Source organism: Natrix helvetica, assembly GCF_964273705.1.
Source record: "Natrix helvetica genome assembly, chromosome: 5".
NCBI classification, from domain to species: Eukaryota; Metazoa; Chordata; class Lepidosauria; order Squamata; family Natricidae; genus Natrix; species Natrix helvetica.
Window position 1 is genome coordinate 2928157 of NC_138551.1, and position 20372 is coordinate 2948528.

A 20372-nucleotide genomic window follows, 5' to 3' on the forward strand; every position below is an offset into this window, starting at 1 on the left:
CGAAATCCCCGATCGGCTCAAATAGTGGTAAGGAGAGCGAGTGGGCAAATGGGCCCTCCAGAACACCGTACTGAAACAGTACCTGGTGGTCCCAGCAGGCACCGGTACGCCCGTACCGGGTTGTACCAGTCATATCCCACCACAGGTCGGTCCTTTGCTGTTTTCAGGGCGGGCCCCATGTGGGTCGGATCCAGCCCACGGGCCTTGAGTTTGACACCTCTGGTTAAGAGGAACCTTCTGGAGACAGGCTGACTCGGTCCTCAGAAGGAACAGGAATGTCCTGAGTCAGTCTGAGCAATGGCACTCGGAGCCCCCACCCCCGGTTTCTCTCCCGACTTACCCAAACTAGTGTTTTTAGAAATATTCGTACAAATGAGCCTCCCCAGTTTCTCATCTTAGTCCAGAAGGATTTGTCCCACCCAGACAGCAAGTTCCTGAACACACAAACTAGACAACCAGCCTGGCAGCTTAAGTACCACGCTTCCCCTTCTCTCGTTCCAATGAGGGGAAAACGGGAAAATTTATTTGGCAAGCTTTGCGCACTTTTAACAATAGGCGTTCCTGTGCCAATAGTCCAAAGGCCACTTCTCAAAGGTTGATTTCTCTCGTGCCACCAGCAAGCAGCAAAGCTTCGTGGAAACGTACAGAGGTAGTCCTCGACTTATAACAGTTCACTTAGTGGCCATTTGAACTTACAGCGGCATTGAGAAAAGTGACGTACGACCGTTTTTTCACACTTACGACCCTTGCAGCATCCCCGTGGTCACGTGTTTTGCATTCGGATGCTTGTCAACTGACTCATGTTTACGACGGTTGCAGTGTCCACGGGTCATGTGATCCCCTTTTGCGACCTTCAAGGGGGGAGTCAGATTCACTTAATGACCGTGTGACTAATTTAACACCGGTGGCAAGGTAAGTCGTAAAACGGGTCAAAGCTCGCTTCCCAAATTTCCCAGCGACATACATTTTGGGCTGAATTGTGGTCTTAAGTCGAGGACTACCTGTACGGTGGGATTTGGCTATGGTTGACAAGCATTTTGTGTGTTGGGGGGGGGCTGGATCTCGGACCCTCCTTTATTGCTTGATCCCGGCTTTGTAATCTGGAGATTCGCAGAGGCAACATCCTGGCTTGTCGTCCGGCTTCCGGTAATATATCCTGGCCAGCACCGCCAGGACAAATACTTCCAGGATCAGCAGCTGGGCATGCATTTCTTGGAGCAAAAGATTGAAAAATCAGGATTAGCATTGAAGGCAGCCATCTCTTCGCCCTTTGAAAGCAGCCATCCATTCTAGCACTACAGTTCCCAGTGGCCGTGCTGGCTGGGAACTGTAGTTGCTGCATACACGGAAGGTGCATTTGACTCTGGTAGCTGCTGGAGTTTGCTGGCCACGACAGGTAGTCCTCAACTTGCGGCCAGGCATTTCCGTTGCTAAGCAAGACAGTCGCTAATTGAGTTGCTCCCCGTCTTAAGACTTTTCTTGCCCCCGTTGGCAGCCGACTCATATTGAGGATGGTGGCAGAGTCCTGGAGTCACGTGGTCTCCTTTTGCGACCTTCTGATGAGCCGAGGCAATGGGGAAGCGGGATTCATTTAACGACCGTGTTACTAACTTAATAACTGCAGGGATTCATTTCGCAACAGGGGCAAGAAAGGTGGTAAAATGGGGTAAAACTCACTTAACTGTCTCATTTAGCAACAGAAATTTTGGGCTTAACGGTGGTTGTAAGTTGAGGACTGCAGCCTTGCAGGTGGTAACCACAATTAATTGCAGGCTTTCCAAATTTAGTTCTAACAAATTGCTACTTTTCTTCCAATACACTCCAGTTTTTTCCATCACCTTACTTGGAAAATGTTGGGCATCCCGGAAGTTTCATTATAGCAGAGGGGTGAGGAGTGGTCCTTTTTAGGACTTGTGGACTTCAACTCCCAGAATTCCCCAACCAGCCATAACGGACTTCAGCTCCCAGAATTCCCCAACCAGCCATGATGGACTTCAGCTCCCAGAATTCCTCAATCAGCCATAACGGAGTTCAGCTCCCAGAATTCCCCAACCAGCCATGATGGACTTCAACTCCCAGAATTCCTCAATCAGCCATAACGGACTTCAGCTCCCAGAATTCCCCAACCAGCCATGATGGACTTCAACTCCCAGAATTCCTCAATCAGCCATAACGGACTTCAGCTCCCAGAATTCCCCAACCAGCCATAACGGACTTCAGCTCCCAGAATTCCCCAACCAGCCATGATGGACTTCAGCTCCCAGAATTCCTCAATCAACATAATGGACTTCAACTCCCAGAATTCCTCAATCAGCCATAACGGACTTCAGCTCCCAGAATTCCCCAACCAGCCATGATGGACTTCAACTCCCAGAATTCCTCAATCAGCCATAACGGACTTCAGCTCCCAGAATTCCCCAACCAGCCATGATGGACTTCAACTTCCAGAATTCCTCAACCAGCCATAATGGACTTCAGCTCCCAGAATTCCCCAACCAGCCATGATGGACTTCAACTCCCAGAATTCCCCAACCAGCCATGATGGACTTCAACTTCCAGAATTCCTCAATCAACATAATGGACTTCAACTCCCAGAATTCCTCAATCAACATAATGGACTTCAACTCCCAGAATTCCCCAACCAGCCATAACGGACTTCAGCTCCCAGAATTCCCCAACCAGCCATGATGGACTTCAGCTCCCAGAATTCCTCAATCAACATAATGGACTTCAACTCCCAGAATTCCCCAACCAGCCATGATGGACTTCAACTCCCAGAATTCCTCAATCAGCCATAACGGACTTCAGCTCCCAGAATTCCCCAACCAGCCATGATGGACTTCAACTCCCAGAATTCCCCAACCAGCCATGATGGACTTCAACTCCCAGAATTCCCCAACCAGCCATGCAGGCTCAGGAATTCTGGTAGCTGAAGTCCACAAGTCATAAAGGAGCCATCATTCCGCACCTCTATTCTAGCCAACCTAGAACCCAGATCTAGGTTGAGAGAAGCCATTTTGTGCAAGAGACAGAGGATTCTGGGAATGACGAGAGTAGGAATGCAACTTATGGAGAAGAGATCAGGTTGTGGAAATCTTGATTTAACCCCCCCCCCTCCCCGAAACTTACGCTGGCCTCGGGCTCTGGAGGAGAATGGGGGGGCGCAGGCGATTTGACCCCCGTTGGCCAAGACGCTGAAGATGGATGGCTGCAAGGCCACCAGAATGAGGAGGACCTGAAGGCAGAACAGAGAGATATTGAGCCAATTGAGACATCTCAGAATCAGAATCGAGCTGGAAGGGACCTTAGAGGTCTTCTAGTCCAGCCCCCTGCTCAAGCAGGAGATCCTATACCAGTGAGGGTGAACCTTTTTCTTACGGCGTGCCAAAATTGTGCGCATGTGCCCAATCTACCCACCCAACTTTCCCCCGCGCATGCAAGCGCAAGCCTTCTCCAGGTTCCAGAGGCCCTGTTCAGCACGTGAGAAAACCGGCAGTAACGCTGGCTGAACACCCCCACCCCACCCCTATGGAGCACCCACAACTTCTGGTGGCAAGGGGTTCCACTGGTTGATTGTTGTCACTGTTGGGAACTTTCTGCTTAGTTCTAGATTGCTTCGCTCCTTGATTTCGTTTCCATCCGTTGCTTCCTGCCATGCCTTCGGGTACTTTGGAAAATAAGCTGACCCCCCTCCTCTTTGGGGGAAGCCCCTCAAATACTGGACGATTTGCTCTCACGTCCCCAATTTTCTCTAACCCAATTCCTGCAACCGTTCTTCCTATCTTTTGATCTCCAGGCCTTCGATCACTTCAATTGCTCTTCTCGGCACTTTTTGCAAAGTCTCCACGTTGGTTTTGTAACACGGTGACCAAACCTGGATGCAGGATTCCAGCGGTGGCCTTACTAAGGCTTTACAAAAGGGGTACTAATCCTTCACGTAGTTTTGATTTGGTGCCTCTGTTTATACCACCCAGGATACTATTCGCTTTTTTGGCTGCTGCCGCACACAGTTGGCTCATATTTTAAGGGATCGTCCAAGTAACATAGATGAACTTTTATAAGTGTATACCAGGGGTGTCCAAACTTGGGAACTTTAAGACTTGTGGACTTCAACTCTCAGAATTCCCCAGCCAGCATGGCTGGCTGGGGAATTCTGGGAGTTGAAGTCCACAAGTCTTAAAGTTCCCAAGTTTGGACACCCCTGGTGTATACAGTGCGGTTGACTGTTTATATTTCTTTTTAAGTTTCCTCCTTCCCTTAAAACATCTTGCAAAATGGACGGAAAGAATTTATTTATTTATTTATTTATTGTTTCTAGTGCATTTATCGGCAATGTTGGATGGATGAGATTGAATCCCCTCTTGTTGGGGTTTTGGGGTGGGGTGAATCAAGAAGCCTGCTTAGGGGAAAGGTCCCAGCGAAGGAAGGGACATTGGAGATCTTCTAGTCCAGCCCCCGGTTTGAGCAGGAGGCCCTGCAACCTCCTGGCATTTTATTCTTTTCTAATACCGAATAAAGCAAATCCAACTTAACACCCAAAGACCCCCGTCCCCACCTCAAGACACCAATTGCCCCTCCTCACTTACAGGGTCCCAAAGTCACGTGATCCTCTTTTTGCGACCTCCTGACCAGCCCAAGTCCGTGGTACAACATTGTAACAACGGTTCCAAGAGTTCGCTTAGCGACCGTGCGGAGTCCCAACGGCATTGAAAAAAGCAGCACGGCTGTTTTTCACACTTATGACCGTTGCAGCATTCCTCACGGTCATGTGATTTACATTCAGAGGCTTGGCAACTGGCTCATATTTATGACCGTCGCTGTGTGACCCAGGGATCAGGTGGCCCCCTTTTGTGACCTTCCAGCAAACAAAGTCCATGGGGAAGCTTGCTCACTTAACGACCGTGTTACTAGCTTAACAACAGCAGCGATTCGCTCAACAGCTGTGGCAAGAAAAGCCGTAAAATAAGGAGAAAACTCGCTTAACAAAATGTTGCATTTTCGCAACAGAAAATTGGGGGGCTCAGTTCTGGTCATAAGTCGAGGACTAGCTCTATGCTGAATGGGGTTTAAAGTAGAATTAATCAGAATGGAGCTGAAAGGGACCTTGGAGGTCTTCTAGACCAACCCCTGCTCAAGCAGGAGACCCTATACCATCTGTAGGAAGTTAGCACCCACTCCTCTCCTAGAAAAATGAAATATTTTAGGAAATATTAAAAAGGCAGAATATTTCTCCTGAAAAGAAAGCAGAAATTCATCCCCACCTTTGTCAATGGGCCATGAAGGCCTGAGCCAGTCTATTCTACATAACAAAGATCTACCTCCTTCGGGCAGAGTCATAGGAGGAATTCCCCAAAGCCCTCTACCCATCTCTCCACATGGCATCTGGGAAGGTGCCGTCCACAAGACAGTGTCGGGGGGCGGCGCCTAGGAGTAGAGCCTTCTCTGTGGCGGGCCCAGCCCTGTGGAATGACCTCCCTCCGGATATTAGGAATACCTCTGACCTCCGCTCCTTCCGTGTAAAGCTCAAGACCCACCTATTCCAAGCAGCTGGCCTGGCTCAACTTTGATCTAACCATATCGCTCCTGACGGGCTTTTACTGGGTATTTTAATTATATTTAATTTAATTATCTAGGGGTTTTTAAAGACTGTATTTTAATTGTTTTATTTATCAGCCGACCTCCTCCTTGTGTATGTCTCGGTATATGTCTCTGTTATATGTTTGTTTTGTCCATATTTATTTCATATGTTTCATTGTACGCCGCCCCGAGTCCTTCGGGAGAGGGTGCGGCTAAGAAATAAATATATTATTATTATTATTATTATTATTATTATTATTATTATTATTATTATTATTATTATTAAGATCACATCACCTAGCAAGGCTCAACCAAGCGTGGGACTCAGGGCAGCCTGCAGAGGTGCCCCTGCGTGGCCCCAGGGGCGTCTGACAACCAATCAGAACACAAGCTCAAATTCAAAAGCTCAGAGAGGGCATAAAACCCAGGCAACTCTCAGCATCTCTTCCCTTTTTGCCCAGAATCACAAGCCTGCCCACCATTAAACCATCTTTCCAAGCAGCCTCCATGTTTCCAGTGTCTTTCTCCCCACTTGGAGCTGAACCCAGAAGGACGTTTCTTCCAACACCTCATATACCCCTAGAATTACCTGGAAGCAAACGAATTTCCCCGTCATGTTCTGCTCTGCAAGGTGAGTTTTAGCTTGCCGAAAGAGGATGGCCAGCGACCACAGGGCAAGGAGAGTAGACACGCCAAGGGCGGTGTTGATCCAAAGGGCCACGCTTGTGGCTGAAATCTAGAGGCAAGAGAAAGATATGCCAACAAGGCTGAACGCCAGAGGCTCCTGGGCTGGGCCAGTGGAAGGATCCAGGCATTCCTGAGCTCTTAATATTTTGCCCAGGTTTCCCAAGTTCATCAGACTTTCAATCCCAAAATCCCTGGAAATGTGGGGGCATGAACTGTTATCTGTGGGTCCTTGGTGCTCTCTGAGCTTGGTGGTTTTCTTGTAGACATTTTATGACCCTATTAAGTAACATCATCAGTGCTAGAAGGGGATGAGATTGACAGAGAGGAGGAGGAGGAGGAGGAGGACTGCGGGGTCCTTGGTGCTCTCTGAGCTTGGTTGATTTCTTGCAGACGTTTCCTGACCCAGCTAGGTGACTTCATCAATGCTAGAAGGGAGAGGGGTTTGACTCTCAGCTTATATTCAGTAGTTTACCTTGTCGGTGTTGGTGACGGTTTAGTTTTCCCCTTGGTAGCTCTTTGATTAAGGTATTGCTTTCTGCTTGACTGTTTGTCTGGTGTTATTCCCTGCTTATTCATTGAAGAGTTTACTTCGTTGGGTCATGAAATGTCTGCAAGAAAACTACCAAGCTTAGAGAGGACCAAGGACCTTTCAGCCGTCCTCTTCCTCCTTTTCCTCCTCCTCTCCTCTCCACACACCCCTCTCCCTTCTAGCATTGATGATGTCGTCTAGCTGGGTTATGAAACGTCTGCAAGAAAACTATGAAGCTCAGCGAGCACCAAGGACCCCACAGTTCTCCTCCTCCTCCTCCTCCTCCTCTCTGCAAACCCCACTCCCTTCTAGCACTGATGGTGTATCCTAGCTGGGTCATGAAACGTCTGCATCCAAACCGACCTCTTAAAATCCTCCCCATTAGCCTTGGAAGGAAAGGGCTAACACGATCTCGTGTCTTTTTTCTCTTCTCCTTCTTCTGTTCTTCGCTAAAGAGGGGGAAGGATGCTTCGTTGTCCCCCTCCCACCTGCCAGGGGCCACTTACATCTGCCGTGTCGTACAAGCCTTCGGTGCTTAAGACGAGGCCCAGGAAAGTGCAGGAGACCTTCAGGAAGGCATATTGGAAGGCGCCCAGTAGCATCACTCGGAGTTTCCGTCTGCAGGGAATAGATGGGGAAAAGTCCATTATCCTTGGATTAAACCTCTAGCAACCGGACGACAGGGAGTCCTCGGCTTTACGACCACAATTGAGCCCAAGATTGCTGCTGTTCAGTGAGACATTTCTTCCGTGAATTTTGCTCCCTTTTACAGCCGTTCTCAGCTCAGTTGTTGAGTGGATTACTGCAATGGATAAGTTAGTCGCCCGGTTGTTAAGTGAATCTGGCTTCCCCAAGGTCGCAAAAGGGGATCACGTCACCCCGGGGTGCTGCAACTGTCATAAGTATGAACCCGTTGCCAATGAAATTGTCAGGGTTCCAAATAGCATCCAAAATTAAATCAGGGTCCGAGGCAAAGGATTGCTCAAATTTCCAATTGATGAAGAGAGCCATGTTGGCCCATCTGGAGAAACCCGAATCTAAAAGCTTCCTGGTTTCCCCCACCCAGTTGGAAGTTCAAGATCTTGCCCCCCACACCCACCAGGCCATCCCATGGTCCAACTCTGTTCCAACTGCAAGTCTTTAAGAAGATGTTGGATAGCCATCTGTGTGAAACGGTATAGGGTTCCCTGCCTAGGCAGGGGGTTGGACTAGAAGACCTCCAAGGTCCCTTCCAACTCTGCTATTGTATTGTATTGTATTGCCAGTTGCCTCACATTCCGTTACCTCATATCGAACTGGCAGACGTTCCACTCCTTCACTCAGGAGCGATCTGGGGCTCCTTACGGTACTAAATGTCGGTACCTCACCAAAATGTCTACGGCTTCCACCTATGGACGTGGTTCCGGACTCAAGGCGGCAGGAGTGATATTCCCTTATGTGTTTCAATCACCGACCACCACTCAGCCAACGGAATGTGAAACCAAATTTCTCCTGCATAACCTGATCACATAGTTTTGTTGTGAAGCACGGGTATCCAGCTACTTGTATGATATAGACCCAATAAAACTGTTCTTTGAGGAATTACAATACAATACAATACAATAGTAGAGTTGGAAGGGACCTTGGAGGTCTTCTAGTCCAACCCCCTGCCTAGGCAGGAAACTCTGTACCATTTCAGACAAGTGGCTATCCAACATCTTCTTAAAGACTTCCAGTGTTGGGGCATTCACAACTTCTGGAGGCAACTTCTGTTCCACTGGTTAATTGTTCTAACTGTGGGGAAGTTTCTCCTCAGTTCTAAGTTGCTTCTCTCCTTGATTAGTTTCCACCCATTGCTTCTTGTTCTGCCCTCAGGTGCCTTTGAGAATAGTTTGACTCCGTCTTCTTTGTGGCAACCCCTGAGATATTGGAAGACTGCTATCATGTCTCCCCTGGTCCTTCTTTTCATCAAACTATTCATCCCCAGTTCCTGCAACCGTTCTTCATATGTTTTAGTCTCCAGTCCCCTAATCCTCTTTGTTGCTCTTCTCTGCACTCTTTCTAGAGTCTCCACATCCTTTCTACATCGTGGTGACCAAAACTGAATGCGAATATTCCAAGTGTGGCCTTACCAAGGCCTTATAAAGTGGTATTAACACTTCACGTGATCTTGATTCTATCCCTCTGTTGATGCAGCCTAGAACTGTGTTGGCTTTTTTGGCAGCTGGTGCACACGGCTGGCTCATATTTACCTGTTGGAAATGCAACTATCAACAAGGGACCTTCTGTCACATGTGGTGGACATGTCCCAAAGCTAGGGAGTTACTGGACAAAAAATTCAGAAATGGTTGGAGGAAATAACGGAACAAAAAATTGACATGAAACCAGAGTTGTTTCTTCTGGGAATAAGAAAAGGAAATATAAGTAAGGAAATTCAATATATTATGCTTCATATAATTACCGCAGCCATTGGCCCAAAACTGGAAACAAACAAAATGTCCCCTCAAATACAGAGATTATAAAAAAGGTGGACAAATTAACAATGGAACTAAAGATAAAGAGGAAACTGAATATTATAAGATATGGAATAGGTGGTACAAATGGCTAGAAAAGAGATGTAAAATTAGAAAGTGTACAGAAAGTATAACAAAAGGAAATGATATATATATTTTAGAAAGTAATAGTGTTGTAAATATTGTATATATTATAAAAATGAGTAATTATGAAATAAGGGGGGAAATGTATTAAAACAATAGGACTTAAAATGGAAATTTTGAAATTGGAAAAACAACGACAAAGGAAAGCTGCCAAAGTCTAACTGTGATTTTAACGTTGGGAAAATGTTGAATAAAAATTATTTTAAAAATAATAAAACTGTTCTTTGAGGAATTGACCTGCCTCGGAGTTCTGCTTGCTATGGGTGTTATTACTTGGAAGCCCGACACTTCTGCCCCTTGCCACTCACTTGGTCATGGTGATGGGAGGGCAACAGGGACAGCAGCAGCAGCAAGGGCCCGTCCGGATGAGCATAGGGGTGTCCTTCAAGGCCTTGAGCACGGCCTTCGTCCCTCCAAAGCCTTCCACCATAACCAGCATCGTCAGGTAGAAGCAGACGGCGAAGTATCTACGTGGGGAGAAGTGAGAGCTGTCATTAGGTAGAGATAGTGGAGCAGAAGAAGATTAATTGGAAGGGGCCTTGGAGGTCTTTTAGTCCAACCCTCTGCTCAAGCAGGAGACCCTATTCCTTTCAGTCCAATCTCTTCCTAGAAACCTCCAGTGATGAAACTTCTGGTGGCAAGCTGTTCCACTGATTGATTGTCCGGATTGTTAGGAAGTTCCTCCTTCATTCCAGGTTGCTTCTCTCCTTGTTTCCATCCGTTGTTTCTTGTCCTGCCTTCTGGTGCTTTGGAGAATAGGTTGACCTCTCTTCCTTGTGGCAGCTCCTCAAATGTTGGAAGACTACCATCATGTCCTTCTTCTCAATAAACCAGACATACCCAGTTCCTGCAACCGTTCTTCATGCGTTTTAGCCTCCAGCCCTCAAATCATCTTTGTTGCTCTTCTCTGTACTCTTTCTAGAATCTCAACATCTTTTTTCATAGTGTGGTCACCAAAACTGGATGCAGTGTTCCAATTGCCCCACCAAAGTGGTACTGAAACTTCATAAAGAATGTCAGAACAAGCTTGTGGCTCTGTTTTATGTGTTGAAGGACAGGTTTCTTCTTCTATGTTTTAGCCTCCAACTCCCAAATCATCTCTTTCTATAAAAAAACCCAACATTTTATATATTGTATATGAAAAGATCCAGGTGTGATGGACGGGGGTTGCTCACCCCAAGCATGAGGTCCAGCGATCTTCTGACAGAACAATTAATCGATGGAAGAACTTGCTTTCCAGAATTGCTCCATCACTGGAGGTTTTCAAGAATAGATTGGACCACCATTTATCTGAGATGGTATAAGGTTCCTGGCTTGAGCAGGAGGTTGGAGTAGAAGACCTGCAAGGTCCCTTCCAGCCCTAGGATTCTATTATCTTCAGCAGGGGGTGGACTAGAAGACCTCCAGGATCCCTTCCAGCCCTAGGATTCTATGATCTTCAGCAGGGGGTGGACTAGAAGACCTCCAAGGTCCCTTCCAGCCCTAGGATTCTATGATCTTCAGCAGGGGGTGGACTAGAAGACCTCCAAGATCCTTTCCAGCCCTAGGATTCTATGATCTTCAGCAGGGGGTGGACTAGAAAAACTCCAAGGTCCCTTCCAGCCCTAGGATTCTATGATCTTCAGCAGGGGGTGGACTAGAAGACCTCCAAGATCCTTTCCAGCCCTAGGATTCTATGATCTTCAGCAGGGGGTGGACTAGAAGACCTCCAAGGTCCCTTCCAACCCTAGGATTCTATGATCTTCAGCAGGGGGTGGACTAGAACAGTGTTTTTCAACCTTGGCAACTTGAAGATGTCTGGACTTCAACTCCCAGAATTCCCCAGCCAGCGAATGCTGGCTGGGGAATTCTGGGAGTTGAAGTCCAGACATCTTCAAGTTGCCAAGGTTGAAAAACACTGGACTAGAAGACCTCCAAGATCCTTTCCAGCCCTAGGATTCTATGATCTTCAGCAGGGGGTGGACTAGAAGACCTCCAGGATCCCTTCCAACCGTAGGATTCTATGATCTTCAGCAGGGGGTGGACTAGAAGACCTCCAGGATCCCTTCCAGCCCTAGGATTCTATGATCTTCAGCAGGGGGTGGACTAGAAGACCTCCAGGATCCCTTCCAGCCCTAGGATTCTATGATCTTCAGCAGGGGGTGGACTAGAAGACCTCCAGGATCCCTTCCAGCCCTAGGATTCTGTGAAGGGGGTGGACTAGAAGACCTCCAAGATCACTTCCAGCCCTAGGATTCTATGATCTTCAGCAGGGGGTGGACTAGAAGACCTCCAAGATCCCTTCCAGCCCTAGGATTCTATGATCTTCAGCAGGGGGTGGACTAGAAGACCTCCAGGATCCCTTCCAGCCCAAGGATTTTATGTTCTACTACCCCATCCTTCATCTCAAGGTCTCCAGCCATCTCTCCATCCACGTTCATCCGAAAGGGCCCACCGGTCCAGCCTCAGCCCCAGGGCTCCTCCTGAGTGTCAATTCCACCAGGATTCCTCCAGAAGGTCACCCTGGAGAGAGATACTCACGAGCCAATGGCCATCTCCACGTACGTCATGGCCCGGGGCACCCACAGTCCAAGCAGGCAGAAGACCGAGACGGCCTAGCAGGGAAAGGAAAGAAAGCATAACAGCATGGGACCTGGGGGGCTGTGGCCGGAGACCCCCAGGCAGAGGGCATCTAAAACCAGCCTTCGTTTTTGGAACTGTTGGGCAGACGGCTTGCAAGCCAAAAAGATTTTTTTAGAAAATCAGCCTCTCCAACTGGGTGCCCACCAGGTATGGGCTAGGATCCTGCCTCCTGAGTAGCCACAACGAGAGTTTTGGCTTGCAGTAGCAATTCTGGCAGCTAAAATGGCTTCAAACAGAATAATAGCAATTGCAGCTACACTTGTGTACCGCTTCCCAGTGCTTTCCAGCCCTTTCTAAGCGGTTTCCAGAGCCAGCCTCTTGCCCCCAACAATCTGGGTCCTCATTTGACCCACCTCGGAAGGACGGAAGACTGAGTCAACCTTGAGCCGGTCAGGATCGAACTGCTGGCAGTGGGCAGAGTTTGGCTGCAACAATGCACTTTAACCAAGGAAAGGAAAGGAAAGGAAAGGAAGGAGGGAGGGAGGAACAGCAATAGCTCTTAGACTTATATACCGCTTCCCAGTTGCTCTCTGAGCTCGGTGGTTCTCTTGCATACATTTCATTACCCAACAAGGTAACATCATCAGGGCTAGAAGGGAGAAGGGTTAGCGTTCAACTTTCTAGCTCTGATGCTGTTACCTAGTTGGGTATTGAAACGTCTGTAAAAAAAAACCACCAAGCTCAGAGAGCACCAAGGACCCCACAATCCTCCTCCTCCACCACCACCACCCATTCTCCTCTCCTCCTCCTCCTCCTCCTCCTCCTCCTCCTCCTCCTCCTCCTCCTCCTCCTCCTCCTCCTCCTCCTCCTCCTCCTCCTCCTCCTCCTTTATTGGTTGCCAGAGAGCCATGCTGGGTGCTCACCGTAGGGGCTGAGCTGCTCCAGATGAGGGTTTTCATCTTGGAGAAGCAACGGGTCTTCTTGGAGAGATAGACAGCGTCCTCCACGAAGATGACCACGGACACCAGGGTCAGGAAGGTCGCCATGCCGATGATGGACAGATCCACAAAGTTGTTCTCTGCAACCGCCAACACATTTGAACCTTTAGCAGCGAAAAAGGCTCAGCTTCCCCCACAGAGAGCCAAGCGGCCCTGCCCTGCCTTTGCACCTGGTAGCAAGCTAGGAAAAACTATCTAATGGATTAAAGCTAACTAGCTGATTGCTAACGTTGGGTTTTTTCCCCCCCTTACCAGAGGGAGCCCCCCCTTGTGGAGTACTGTGAAGCCTTTACCATGGCAACTCCACTGCGCTGTACAGAAGAAGCCATTTTTCAGTAGTACGGTAGAAGCCATTTTAAGGCACAACAGGCTGCATCTTAACAGAACACCCACCCTGAGTGGCTTTAGGGGCGTCTTACCCCCACATTGTTTGTTTCCAGAGGGTAAGTCATCTGTGTACCAAGCTTGGTTGAAATTGCTCCAGGCGTTCCAGAGTTATGCTGGGACACATGGGCACACACAGAGACGTTCTTATATATATATATAGACCGAAGAAGTTATCGGTAGTCCTTGATTTACAACAATTCATTTAGTGACCGTTCAAAGTGACAACAACGGTGAAAAAAGTGACTTACAACCGTTTTTCACACTTAGGACTCAGGGTTGGGTTCCAGCAGAGACTACTGCCAGTTTGCTCAGGGACACGCCCCGCGCGCTTCACGTGTTTGAGGCGTGCTGCACACGCATTACAACGAAAATTGTGCCTGCACAGAAGCAAAAGGCAAGAGAGCTGTTTCAGCCTCCCCATGCTCACGCAATCCAAATTCAGCTGAGCGACTTGGTGTCAGTCACCAGGAGGTTTTGACAACGTGACCACAGTCCCCGGCGTGAAAAACAGTCGCACTTCACATTTTTCAGGACAGGTAATCCTCAACTTACAACCGTTCATTTAGGGACCGTCCGAAGTGACAACAACACTGAAAAAGCTGACGTATGAACTGACTTTTGTCAGATTTATGGCCATTGATTCCAGCTTCCCACGCGATCAAAATTCGGACAATTGGAAACTGACTTGTATTTATGGCGGTCGTAATGTCGCGTGGTCCCCTTTTGCGACCTTCTGACCAGCCAAGTCAATCCGATTCACTTAACAACTGGGTGTCAAGAAAGGTCATAAAAAGGAGACTTAGCCAATGTGTCCCTTAGCAGCGGGAATTTTGGGCTCAATCGTGGTTCGTATGTCGAGGACCATCTGTAGTGTTGTAAGTCCTGACGGGCCCTAAATGTACAGCACCTGCTGCTGTGGCCTAGAGGTGGAGCTCTTGCCCTAACAATCAGGAGGTTGTGAGTTTGATCCTCGGTAGAGGGAGATGTAGGGTCTCCTGCTTGGGCAGGGGGTTGGACTAGATGACCTGCAAGGTCCCTTCCAACTCTGTTAATCTGTTAACAATTATAAGACTCCTCCTATTGTGTGGCCTCCGCCTTCGGTGTGTCTTACGTCGCAGCAGCTGCAGTGCAGAAGGCGGGTGGGAGAAACACGCAACAGGGACGCTGAAGTTGTCAATCAGCAGATGAATCAAATCCAGGGATAAACTGCCAAAAAGAATGAAAAACCAGAGTTCAAATGAAACGTACAAGATTCCTCCTCATCCTCTCCGGGGTTTGTACATCCCGTCCAGACCAAAAAAAAACCACACAAAAAAATGGACTGTTTCTTTGGTTAGCTAGTTTAGAATTATTTTTACCCATCCAAGCATTTATTTGCATTTGGATTGATTTGAGGGAAGCAACCGCTGGTGAATTGGCTTGTTTTCTTACTCGTGTGTAAAAAGAGTGCAAACCCCTCTCCGTTCTAGTACTGATGATGTTACCTACTTGGATCCATGGGTGGGTTTCAAATTTTTTTACTAACGGTTCGGTGGCTGTAGCTAGATGTGGGGGGGGGGGGGGACATGTGAATGACTGGGCGTGGCCAACTTGGCGTCACTCACACACACTCAGTCACATGACCCCTTCACCAAGCCACGCCCACCGAAACGGTGGCAAAAAGTTGTGATGTGGGGGAGGGGGGAAGGCCTCCATCCTCGTCAGAGCTAAGGGAGCACCTGCAAACTCCCCAGTAAGACAAAAAAGTTTTTAATAATAATAATAATTTATTAAATTTCTAGACCGCCCCCTCTCTCCGCAGCCCCCAGGAACACTCTGCACCATTTTATTTACTACTGGTTCTGTGGGCGTGGCTTGGTGGGCGTGACAGGGGAAGGATACTGCAAAATCTCCATTCCCTCCCCACTCTGGGACCAGCCAGAGGTGGTATTTGCTGGTTCTCTGAACTACCCAAAATTTCCACTACCGGTTGTCCAAACTACTCAAGATTTCTGCTACCGGTTCTCCAAACTACTCAAAATTTCCGCTACCGGTTCTCCGAACTACTCAAAATTTCCATTACCGGTTCTCCAAACTACTCAAAATTTCCACTACCGGTTGTCCGAACTACTCAGAATTTCCACTACCGGTTCAGTAAACTACTCAAAATTTCCGCTACCAGTTGCCCAAACTACTCAAAATTTCCATTACCGGTTCTCCGAACTATTCAAAATTTCCACTACCGGTTGTCCGAACTACCCAAACTTTCTGCTACCGGTTTTCCAAACTACTCAAAATTTCCGCTACCGGTTCTCCAACCTACCCAAACTTTCTGCTACCGGTTCTCCGAACTACTCAAAATTTCCACTACCAGTTCTCCGGACTACTCATAATTTCTGCTACTGGTTCTCCGAACTACTCAAAATTTCCACTACCAGTTCTCCGGACTACTCATAATTTCTGCTACTGGTTCTCCGAACTACTCAAAATTTCCACTACCAGTTCTCCGGACTATTCATAATTTCTGCTACTGGTTCTCCGAACTACTCAAAATTTCCGCTACCGGTTCTCCAACCTACCCAAACTTTCTGCTACTGGTTCTCTGAACTACTCAAAATTTCCACTACCAGTTCTCCGGACTACTCATAATTTCTGCTACTGGTTCTCCGAACTACTCAAAATTTCCACTACCAGTTCTCCGGACTACTCATAATTTCTGCTACTGGTTCTCCGAACTACTCAAAATTTCCACTACCAGTTCTCCGGACTATTCATAATTTCTGCTACTGGTTCTCTGAACTACTCAAAATTTCCGCTACCGGTTCTCCAGACTACTCATAATTTCTGCTACCGGTTCTCCGAACTACTCAAAATTTCCGCTACCGGTTCTCCGGACTACTCATAATTTCTGCTACTGGTTCTCCAAACTACTCAAAATTTGCGCTACCGGTTCTCCGGACTACTCATAATTTCTGCTACTGGTTCTCTGAACTACTCAAAATTTCCACTACCAGTTCTCCGGACTACTCATAATTTCTGCTACTGGTTCTCCGAACTACTCAAAATTTCCACTACCAGTTCTCCGGACTACTCATAATTTCTGCTACTGGTTCTCTGAACTACTCAAAATTTCCACTACTGGTTCTCCAAACTACTCAAAATTTCCGCTACCGGTTCTCCGAACTACTCAAAATTTCCACTACCGGTTCAGTAAACTACTCAAAATTTCCGCTACCAGTTCAGTAAACTACTCAGAATTTCCGCTACTAGTTGTCCGAACTACTCAAAATTTCCACTACCAGTTGTCCGAACAACTCAAAATTTCCATTACCGGTTCTCCAAACTACTCAAAATTTCCACTACCAGTTCTCCGAACTACTCAAAATTTCCGCTACCGGTTCTCCAAACTACTCAAAATTTCCGCTACCGGTTCTCCAAACTACTCAAAATTTCCGCTACCGGTTCTCCAAACTACTCAAAATTTCCGCTACCGGTTCTCCAAACTACTCAAAATTTCCACTACCGGTTCTCCAAACTACTCAAAATTTCCGCTACCGGTTCTCCAAACTACTCAAAATTTCCACTACCGGTTCTCCAAACTACTCAAAATTTCCGCTACCGGTTCTCCAAACTACTCAAAATTTCCACTACCAGTTCTCCAAACTACTCAAAATTTCCGCTACCGGTTCTCCAAACTACTCAAAATTTCCGCTACCGGTTCTCCAAACTACTCAAAATTTCCACTACCAGTTCTCCAAACTACTCAAAATTTCCGCTACCGGTTCTCCAAACTACTCAAAATTTCCACTACCGGTTCTCCAAACTACTCAAAATTTCCGCTACCGGTTCTCCAAACTACTCAAAATTTCCACTACCAGTTCTCCAAACTACTCAAAATTTCCGCTACCGGTTCTCCAAACTACTCAAAATTTCCGCTACCGGTTCTCCAAACTACTCAAAATTTCCGCTACCGGTTCTCCGAACTACTCAAAATTTCCACTACCAGTTCTCCAAACTACTCAAAATTTCCGCTACCGGTTCTCCAAACTACTCAAAATTTCCGCTACCGGTTCTCCGAACTACTCAAAATTTCCGCTACCGGTTCTCCGAACTACTCATAATTTCCACTACTGGTTCTCCAAACTACTCAAAATTTCCGCTACTGGTTCTCCAGAACCTATCAGAACCTGCTGGATTTCCCCCCTGCTCTGCAAGCTTCAGCAGGGCTGGGGGATGGCAAAAACACCCCAATTTTTGCGAAAAATGAATGGAAAATGACCCATTTTTTGCAAAAACGGGGGTATTATTGCCTTCCCCCAGCCCTGCTGAAGCCTGCAGAGTATTTCTGGGGGTTGGGGGGTGGCAAACAGGCCAAACAGGCCGAACAGCCTGGAAAATAGCCTGGGGTGTTTGGCTGGTTTTTTTGTTTGCTTTCCAGAGCTCCAGTGCTTGTGAAGTCCAACTGGCCGGCATGCAAAAATGGCTCGAAAAACGCCCTGAAAACAGCCCCCCCCCAAACACCCTGCTTTTTGGCTGGTTTGGGGGACATTTTTGGGCTGTTTTCCCGTGCTCCGGTGCCCATGGAGAACAGCTGGCCAGAAACCAGAAGAGCAGCTGGCAACGGTGTATGTGCCCATAGGTTTGCCATCACGGTTATAAGGTTTCCTGCTTGAGCAGTGGGTTGTACTAGAGGACCTCCAAGGTCCCTCTTTTATTCTGTGATTCTCTGGGACAGTCCCCAACTACTGGAAGACTGTTCAGAATTCCCTCCTAATCCTTCTCTTTATCAGACTAGACATACCTAGTTCCCTTAAACATTCATTCATAGGTAAACAAAGGTGCCTTTTCAAAAAGCAACTAGAATATAGAATGACAGATTGGAAGGGATCCCAGAGATCTTCTAGTCCAACCCCCTGGTCATGCAAGAGAGCCCATATAATTTCAGGCAAATGGTTGCTCAGTCTTTTGTTAAAAACTTCCAGTGTTGGGGCATTCATAACTTCTGGAGGCAAATTCTGTTCCACTGATTAATTGTTCTCACTGTCAGGAAGTTTCTCCTAAATTCTAAGTTGCTTCTCTCCTTGATTAGTTTTCATCAGTTGCTTCTTGTTCTGCCCTCAGGTGCTTTGGAGAGTAGCTTGACTTCCTCTTCTTTGGGGCAGCCCTTCAAATATTAGAAGATTGCTATCATGCCCCCTCCGGTCCTTCTTTTCCCTAAACTAGACATACCCTAGACATGGATATTCTTTATTTGGACATGGATATTGTTTGGGGTTTTTTTTCCCTTGAAAACGTTTCGCTTCTCATCCAAGAAGCTTCTTCAGTTCTGACTGAACCCAAACCTTTGCAAAGGAAAAAACAAACAAACCAAGACAATCCAGTTGCCTTTTGGGAAAAGCACCTTTGGGACAATTGTGACCTGGATAACTGAGAATCTCCACGGACATTTTTCTTCCTTCTGGTGTCTTTGAGTCCCTTGAGCTGACAATTGCCTGGAGAAGCCCCTGCTTTTTAAGTTGAGGGCAACCTGTCCTTCCAAATGCTATTTACCGATTGCAAGAGAGAGAGAAAATGACAAAACGCTGGGGGGAAAAACCTGGCCTCTTTCCTCCCGGGGCTGAGAGAAAGGACTGGCGCAAAGTCAAACAGCTGGTTTTTCTCTCTAAGGCAGGACTAGAACTCAGAGCTTCCCCGTTCCTAGCCCGGAGGTTAAAATATATAAAGGTTGTTGGAATTGGGTATGTCTAGTTTAATGAAAAGAAGGACCAGGGGAGACATGATAGCATTGTTCCAATATCTCAGGGGTTGCCACAAAGAAGAGGGAGTCAAACTATTCTCCAGAACACCTCAGGGCAAAACATGAAGCAACAGACGGAAACTAATCAAGGAGAGAAGCAACTTAGAACTGAGGAGAAATTTCCTGGCAGTTAGGACAATTAATCAGTGGAACAGAAATTGCCTCCAGAAGTTATAAATGTAGGTTTTTATTAAGAGATTGGACAACCATTTCTCTGAAATGCAATTGTGTTTCCTGCCTGAGCAAGGGACTGGACTAGAAGATCTCCAAGGTCCCTTCCAACTCTGTTATTCTATTCCATATTTTATTCTATTCTCTGTCCAGGGGACAGACTAACCACAGTGGAGTTGTCCACCATCACTGAAGGCTTTCAAGAAGAGACTGAACTGCCATTTTGTCAGAAATGGTGCAGGGCCTCCTGCTTGGGTGTGGAGGGGTGGGATGGTCTAGATGACCTACATGGTCCCTTCCATCTCCGTTAATCCGTAAACGCACCAGAAGCCAAGATAAGAAGCAAGGGATGGGAACTAACCAACCTAGAACTAAGGAGACATTTCCTAACAGGGAGAAAAATTAATCAGTGGAGCATTTTTCCTCCAGAAGTTGTAAATGCTCCAACACTGGATGTTTTTAAGAAGATGTTGCATAGCCATTTGTCTGAAGTGGTGTAGGGTTTCCTGCCTAGGCAGGGGGTTGGACTAGAAGACCTCCAGGGTCCCTTCCAACTCTCCTATTCTGTTCTATTGTGTTCTACCAGTATTCCATTTAACCACTGCACCAAACCAGTTCTTAAATGAAAAGAAAGCTGCCTACCCCGGATTTGGCATCAGGTTCTCCAAAGGGAGGTCTTCTTCCATGCTGGCTTGCATCGGTGGCTTCTTGCAGGCTGATCAGATCTTCTTTATCTCCCGAGAAGCAGCCGCTAAAAGAGATCTGGTGTTCCGGGAAGCTCAGCTTTCTCCAGCCAACTGGGGTCAGAGTCCAGCTGCTTGGGGCCGCTGGGAACAATTTTATGTGGGATTCATTCATCCTGAGTCACTGCCCTCTCTCGTCCTGCTCTGCTCTGCTCTTCCTGATGCCAAGCACCGGAGTTCATTGGCACAGCTATCAACCGCCTGCAGCAGGGCGGCTGCTGGGTTAATGAACCAGGAACTGGCCAAACGTGCCAAAAAACAAACAAACATACCCCAAATGAACCGAGAAAACAGTCCAGTTTCATG

General features: G+C 47.3%; 1 protein-coding gene across 1 annotated transcript; it reads right to left on the reverse strand.

The window, feature by feature from the left end:
* Window positions 1–468: 468 nt before the first annotated feature.
* On the reverse strand, window positions 469–20126 carry SLC51A (solute carrier family 51 member A). The gene is made up of 9 exons (XM_081956132.1): window positions 19966–20126; window positions 14488–14582; window positions 12915–13069; window positions 11950–12023; window positions 9738–9896; window positions 7300–7411; window positions 6167–6313; window positions 3130–3235; window positions 469–1211 (listed from the first exon to the last, which is right to left on the reverse strand). Exons 1-9 carry the CDS (start codon window positions 20019–20021, stop codon window positions 1075–1077), a joined length of 1041 nt encoding a protein of 346 aa, XP_081812258.1. The 5' UTR covers window positions 20022–20126; the 3' UTR covers window positions 469–1074.
* Between the last annotated feature and the right edge of the window lie 246 nt (window positions 20127–20372).

What these genes read in the sequence shown, in the direction of transcription:
- SLC51A (XM_081956132.1), bottom strand. Translation starts at nt 20,021, where the DNA reads ATGCAAGCCAGCATGGAAGAAGACCTCCCTTTGGAGAACCTGATGCCA. An exon ending in GGAGCAGCTCAGCCCCTACG is followed by an intron (nt 12,024 to 12,914) that starts GTGAGCACCCAG and finishes TTTCCCTGCTAG; the next exon opens with GCCGTCTCGGTCTTCTGCCT. An exon ending in GTGGAGATGGCCATTGGCTC is followed by an intron (nt 9,897 to 11,949) that starts GTGAGTATCTCT and finishes CTCCCCACGTAG; the next exon opens with ATACTTCGCCGTCTGCTTCT.